At 36.8% G+C, this 7,627-nt stretch overlaps 1 protein-coding gene across 49 annotated transcripts in view; it reads right to left on the bottom strand.

Moving 5' to 3' along the window:
* The window catches only part of LYRM9 (LYR motif containing 9), a 42,559-nt gene continuing 34,932 nt past the window's right edge, over positions 1 to 7,627 (bottom strand). For all 49 annotated transcript variants that reach the window (XM_075168288.1, XM_075168283.1, XM_075168249.1 and 46 more), the window contains 3 exons: positions 2,169 to 2,301; positions 1,359 to 1,451; positions 1 to 150 (listed from right to left, as the gene is read on the bottom strand). In XM_075168288.1, the coding sequence (XP_075024389.1) occupies positions 133 to 150; positions 1,359 to 1,451; positions 2,169 to 2,294 (237 nt within the window). In that variant the 5' untranslated portion in view covers positions 2,295 to 2,301 and the 3' untranslated portion in view covers positions 1 to 132. The remainder of the gene's footprint in view (positions 151 to 1,358; positions 1,452 to 2,168; positions 2,302 to 7,627) is intronic.

Raw genomic sequence — 7,627 nt, 5'->3', positions numbered from 1 at the left:
TGAGATATAAATTATTGTATTTGTATTATCTAAGAGAAAACTCCAGGCAATAGCTATAATATAGTACTGGGCTTGGCTGCAAGTCCTCTAAGGATGTTTACCAACGACATTCTTGTCTTCATCATTCCTCTTCTACTTCTGTTTTTTATACTAAAAAAAAGAAAAAAGAAAGAACAATTATTTGTGGGAAAGAGCACATAACTAAAAATAACAGTTCATACTGACAAGGATTTACAACCCTCTTCACGATCTACATAAAATTATCTCAGTTTCCTTTAAGTTAGATGGAAATTTGATAGGCTTTCCCTCTACAGTATAAAATAATGCTTCTTGGCAGGCACTGTGAATCCAATCCTTCTCTCACACAGTTCAATTACCAGTTTTCCAATGAAGCAGACTACAGTCTCTGTAGCAGAATCAGAATGAGGCTTTTCATAATTGTAGGGAGAATAAAATCAGATTCAGGCACAGACAGTTATTTACTAGGCTGTAACTGCTGGGATTTGGCTACTGCTATAATTTTATAATCTATGACTAATCTGTGCTTGCTCCTGTAACAATTCTCATTTGGATTTCATGCGCTGGCACAAAGAAGGACTTAACAGTCATTTAGTAAATTAAATCACAGATATTTAGAGCAAGCTGAACTTTTGACTTGTTTCATTATACTCCGAGAAATCCATGTTAACGTATCATGCTCCCCAACCAGACTTAAATCCAAGGAAATCCAGGTGACTCTCAGCTGTCTAAGGGTAAACAATCTTCATTCTTTTATTTAAGAAACCAGTTTGAGTGGTATCTTTCAGTGCTGTGATAGTAAAGAGGCGTATCCACTGGGTGATAACTACAGCACAAGTAAACCAATTACCACAATTGTGCCACTATGTTGTCTAACCCTGATTTGCGCAGCCACAGGCAAGATTTGAGGGGGAAAAAAAAAAATTGTTCTGGGAGTTTACATGAACTGACTAAGAGAGGATAGATTCCTGTTAGGAAAGCAGCTGATGTATATCAACACACTATGGCTTGCAAAATATTGTTGTTTTCTTCCTCTATTATAGAGTTATACTAGCCACCACTGCTGAAATTTAATTCTTCATGAAAACATAGATTTATACAGAGACCAACTTAAAGCATCAGTGGTTCTAAAAAAATACACTTAAGTTTATATCGACAAAGAAGAATTTTTAAACAAGAACTATCACGATCATAAATCCCTAGGGGCTAGGTATTTCCTTTCACCCAGACACTTCAACATCCAGGACAATGGAACAGTTTGCTGTTCCTAACTTGCTTTAGGATGTTTTCTTCTTTGCTCTGAACTGAGAGGCAAAACTTAGACAATTCAATGCACTTACTTTACTCATGACCCAGTCAGCATCTTCAATGGCTCTCTTAATAATCTGCTGGATTCGCTCAGGGTTGTCTTCATCAGCATGAACTTTGAAACTCTGCAACATTCAAAGCGTTACACCGACTAGCCAACTTAACACAACAGTTGTCAAAATAAGGATCACTTTTAAACCTCAAAGAAAATATATGATGCAAACAAACTGTTGATCTGAAAAGGTAAGAATACACATTGTAGCACCTGGCTGTGCTATTTCCATAACAAGTCTTGTCAAATACAGTTTCATGTTAAGTACTTTACTCCTTTCATACATTGTCAGCAAAAAACCCAGACAACGTCAATTCAGAACAACAACTGAAATTGTCTGGTACGTTAAAACTAGAAAGACACAGGACAACAGGTATGATCAAAGGCATGAAGTTACTTCCATATGAACAATTAGATGAGATTTACCCAGCTGGGGGGTGCTGGGAGTGGGATATATGTATTAAAAAAAATGACCGACAAGGAACCACTAAGTTTCACCGTAAAAGATGTATTTAGGTGAGTAAGGAATGATTGTTCACTCTTGACTAACACAAGAATTAGAGATGAAAGCCAAGGAAAATAGGTTTCACATTCAAAGCAAACAAAAAGAAATGCTCCTTCACATACTCCCGGTATAATCCTTCAAATCCACTAATGTTTCAAGCCTGCAGGATAATAATTTTTTAAGTGCCAAGAGTTATAAAAAGTTGGTCCAAACTGTAGGAAGAGAAAAACAAAAAAAACCCCACAACACTGAATTCCACCAACAGAAAAAAAATCTGTTTCTCACCTGCCTGACTGCATGTCTGTAATGCTGGCGAATATTCTCTTCAGGAAGTTGCTTACAGCATCGAAGCAGGTAACGATATAACTGCAAAGAGTTCTGAACTAATTCAGCATTCGGTAGTGGGGCCATTTTTTAGCTGTTGAAAATAAAAAACACAAATCAAAATACCTAGTGAATTTTATTAAAACACAAATAAAAGTGTAAAATAATTTTACAACAATGAAAACGGCCAGAATTAAGGTTTAGCAGCATAACTTGAAGAAACTTTGGAAGAAAACACAATATGAAATTAATCAGAACTTGCTTAGCTTATGGACACATGGGGGTTAGTTGTCATTGATCAAGGTATTAGAATACAAAAGTATGCAGTTCATACAAGAAGATCACTTTATGATGGTAATTTTAAGGTGTATTGCAATATTAAGTTTTTTTCTAGTTTAAAAAAGACCCACCGTGTAAGCTGCTATATATACAAAGCTGTATCGCAGCCCTGAGGGAGCTTTCCACTTGATAAGCCATGATTCCTAGATTCATTTGAGCTTCCAGTGCTTTCCTTGAACATCCATAAGAGTCCATCCGCATGATGACATTGTAGAATGAGGACACTCATAATTGCTACAAGTGGTGTTGGAATTTAACAATATTTCCTAGTATTGCCATTCTCTCAAGAATACCTTGTGAACTGGCCTATGAATGTCAGGCTTTAACTTGAAATAACATGTATAAATATAGGAGAAGACAGGCAAAAATATTGATAGGTTTGAAATTTTCAATTTTTTTGGTAGCAGCAACAGGAAAAGAACATATCTAACAACTTTCACCTCCATAACTATACTTACATATTGTAACAATAAGTCCATCCAAGCTATATAAAGTGCTAATCAAATACTGTAAATGGCTTGTCATTTAACAGATGGTTACCATCTGCAGAGAACTAAATTAACATTTGGGAAAAAACATTTTTACATCATTATTCTTAAGAATAAACATAATAAGTAAGTAACTGAATGATGAAGTAGGTGTATGACATTATTTTAGCACCCGTTATGATACTTACTCATCATTTGGAATATTTTTTTCCTTTTTCTTAAGTAATTTAAGTCCTTCAGCCAAATTTATTTCAGAATAGAACACCACAGCTATCGCATACCTGGGCTGTATATTTGCATAGACTAGCTCTTCTTGCAATGGGGAAAATCTCCTCATTATGTACCTATAAAATGCCCATCATAATGGCATATGTACTATTGTAATCTGTATTTTCAGTAAAACAAAATTCCATCTCAGTCTATAAGTAAGTAGATATAAATTAGCATACCTCTATAGCAGTAACACGAGCTATGCTGATTTACAGTAGCAAAGGTCACTGAAAATCTTTAATATTTTAGGCACAAAGTATGATTCTTCTACGTGAAAAAAAATAAAGAATTCTACAACAAAAACAAGAATGTGTCTTATTCTTGAGGAATGGGCCTCTACAACATTGTACTGTGGTTTTGTGCCATGAGTAAAGCAAAGTCATACCTGAACACCTCATGGTATTGTTTTCTTTCCTGTTCATCACCGAAAGATTGGGTGAAATCTATGCTATATTGATCTTTTGAATCTAACTATCTTTTGTCAAAAGTAACACCTTGTAAAAAGAGAGGGAGCTGTTTCTGTGGCAGAGCTTCTTGTCTACAGAAAATGTGTGAGAAAGAGCCTTGTAATATTAGCATTATTATCCTTATTGGAATTGTGCCCATACTCTTCAGTCAAGGGTTCAGGCTCTATCATGGTAGGTACTATATATACATACATATCTAATGAAAATTTTCTGCCACAAAGAATTTACAAGGCAGACTAATGACAAGTCATAAGATGAGGCAGAATGAGGCAGATGAGCCAAACAGGTGGGATGGGAATGGGGAGGAGGTGACAGTAATATGAGCCTGTTTTTGTGTAGACTAATAGAGCACACAATATAGCTCACCACCTGCTCAGCTGATATCAACTGTTTTATAGGCAAGTTTTATAACACTATTTTTTTAAGGACCTGCAGAAACATAGTGAGTCACAGCTGATGGGTGTTACGGAAGCCCCTAAGAAAGGCTCTGATGACACTTCAGAAAGCTTTCTAGCCTCCAAGGGAAAAAGATGACTGTCTTAAGGAAGTACTTAACAGGGTTACTATCTTAAGAGCTGATGATGTAAATTATTAAAACTAATTCTAAGATATCTAATAGGCTTAATAGGCATAAACCTTTGAAGAACTTATGTCAGGATCCCTTTCCTGCTTATTTATACTGATATCTTTCCTCACTTCTGAAATGGGTTTGTGTAGTTCATTTATGACTTTACTCAAAATCACTTAAGCAATGCTTTCAACAAGCAAAGCCCTTTTCCCCAAAGTATACAGATTTATGACAAACAGTACTCCAAACCAAATGCTGATCACAGTGACTAACTCCCTAGTGAAAAATACCCATAAAAGTTACAAAAATCCCAATTTGACGTTCATTATCAGTATGCCACATTTTTTGTCATTGCAGTGAGCTGAAGGATCCGTGTATGGTGCTGTTCACCCTGATTCTGTACACAACGTTATAAAAAACCCTAACCAATCAAAAAAGGCTGTTGGACCCCAAGCTCTGCAAACACCACTATAATGGCTGTGATGACTTTCCATTGGAGCTAATACAACACAGCTTGTCAGCTACCTGCACAAGATTCAGCTCGGTCACTTCCTTAATTAATCATAGGCTAATGACTGCCTATCTAGGGGATCTTGGAAAGAAAAGTAGACAAAGGCCATGCCCAAGATGGATAAATGGGCGATGCCAATGTCAAATATGGCAACTGGAAATCCTGTTGTTTTGTATTGTGCTGGTAGTGCCCCACCCAGTGCAACAAGGACTAATACACATCATGGAAAGACAAAAGGTGGATCAAATTCAACATTTAAGATAACAACTTTGATTTAGTTGTTATTACTAAAGTCTGGAATAAAGATCTTCAGGACTGAAATGGTATAACATTTAGGAAAGATTCCATGGACAAAATGCAAAAAGTGACATTTCTGATTTCTAGTTACAGGTGACTCAGTAGTAGATGATGTTGACTGGAGTAAATTTTCAAACACCCCCTTCTCTCAACATGGTTGAGTGCGATATCATGATGTCTGGTGGGCAAGAAAATTTAATTAGTTGGCTCCTGGATTCTGTCATCGTAACCTTTACCCTCTGCCAATTATCCACTCCTGCCACAATTGACATGCCATAACGAAGGTAAATCTGCACTGGCCTCTGACAGGTCAATGATGTGCCAAGTAAAGCTCCCTCACCCCTGAAGAGTCCCATCTTTCTCTAGTACCTAGAACTGACCAGTGGTTTTCTGCACTTTGAGCACACATGGGGTGTGTCTGCTCTTGACTACTTGGTGTGTTCTATCAGTAAAGTATGAGATGAGGTAAGACTTCACAATGATCCCTCCTGAGAATTACTAACAGCCAAAATATGGTTTCCATTAGCTTTCACGAACAATTAGAAAACCATTCTTCCATCATGAGGGCAATAAGTTGGCTCTATACCGCTGCTGCAATCTTTTCATTCTGCTTGTTTGGTTCCAGTTCTGTTTCTTTTCGTATTTGATTAATAAATGTCATTCAGTCTCACACACTACAGGAACTGAATACTGTCCAAAAAAACCATACATGGGGCAGAAAGATGTTACAAAACTTCAGAAATATAGACCAAGAGCTGACTTTTCAAAATGACTTCAGTCTGACTAGTTCAATTGCTAGCTCATTTTTCAAGCACAAGATATGCTAATTATGGCTTTACCTAAAAAGTTCAGCTTAAAATACAGATCAGAATACCCCCAGGTTTCAAAATGTTCATCTCTTGTTTTCCTCCAATCTTTTTTCTCTAAAATACCATTTTCTCTTTGCAATGAAACCTATGCTGGGCATCAGCTCCATGCATTTTTTGGTTTGGATTCATTTCACTTTGGCATTTGAGTACAGGAGGTGGTTATACTCTTGATAGTCAGTAGAGAGATCCCTGCATTCCCCCTCCCACCAGTAGAAAGATAAGTAACTCCAAAATGTGACTCAAATAATATATAGACTGAATTACTCCCTGCTCTTCTCTCCATTGAACAAAGAAGGAATAGAAAAACAAGAATTATAGTATAGATCCTGCAGTTACAAGCCTAAATTAGGTAGGATGTGTCCAAGTCCGTGTCCTATTTTGAAATCAGAAATATAATCATAGAATGGTTTGGGTTGGGAGGGACCTTTAAAGATCATTTAGTCCAACCCCCTTGCCACAGGCAGGGACATCTTTCAGTAGATCAGGCTGCTCAAAGCCCCATCTGACCTGATGGGGCTTTGAACACTTCCAATGATGGGGCAATAATATATAATATAATATCAAACAAAGTAAAAGAGTTTGTTTCAGAGTGGCTCTCAGGTTTTGTTTTGGCCTACTGGACACTTCATGGTATAACACCCCATCTGACTTACTTTCCAAGCGTTGAAGGCCTCAACAGGTACCTCAAGCAGGTATATGTACATGTTGTTATTTTTCTAACTGCAACATGGGGCTCAATCCCAGGTCTTCTCTTCCAGCAGAGCACGCTGGGGGCGTATTTCCAACATACACCTTTCATTCCACCATTCATATCACTCTCAACACTAACTTCCTTCCTTCAGTTCTTTTCTGAAGTTGTTTTCTTAGGAACTCTTCTAATACAAATGGACTTTCAAAATAGATTCTGGTATCCTCCTTCAGCTTCTTCCTAGCACTCAGTTCAGCGAGATCTCTGTATACCCCTACTACATGTCAGTGATAACACAAATGAAACTTTGAAAATTGTCTTGTTGTGTTATGCAAATGCCTTTGCTTTGGCTTTCCTTTCCTGATTAGGATATTTAGTTTCACATGACACCTGGCTCTTTCTCCCCTACCATTCAACTGATATTACCTTTTTAATTAAAGTATTTTGGGGTTGCCAATTTACACTATACATTGTCAGAAACATTTACTATACAAACATCATGCTAAATCCCCTCCTTCAGTTCTCCCCTGGCATTTAGTACTACAGGTGACAAAACTGAAAACGATATATGTAGACTGAGTAATATTCTTGACACATACTGATAGTTCAAGGGATTCTGTCACAACAATATTCAATTTATAGAAGATGTCAATGTTTGTCTTTTTCAGAGGAACTGGGATGTGAGGATTTTATTTTTTGATCAATATCTAGATTTACTTTTCTTTCATAAGAAGTTAAAGAGTACTGTAACATACATGTTGCCTGCCTTTGGTAGCCTTGAAATTTTTACCATATGAGATTACCTAGGGAAAGAAAGACCTTTTAAATAAAGTTTGGATGTCCTCTGTGTATCTAACTCTATATTTCTGTTTTACCCATACATTTGAACAAGAACTGCCTGAACAAATGCAGTTATAAAAAGA

This window comes from Calonectris borealis, chromosome 19 (assembly GCF_964195595.1).
Source record: "Calonectris borealis chromosome 19, bCalBor7.hap1.2, whole genome shotgun sequence".
NCBI classification, from domain to species: domain Eukaryota; kingdom Metazoa; phylum Chordata; class Aves; order Procellariiformes; family Procellariidae; genus Calonectris; species Calonectris borealis.
This window is presented reverse-complemented; position numbering and strand designations above follow the sequence as displayed.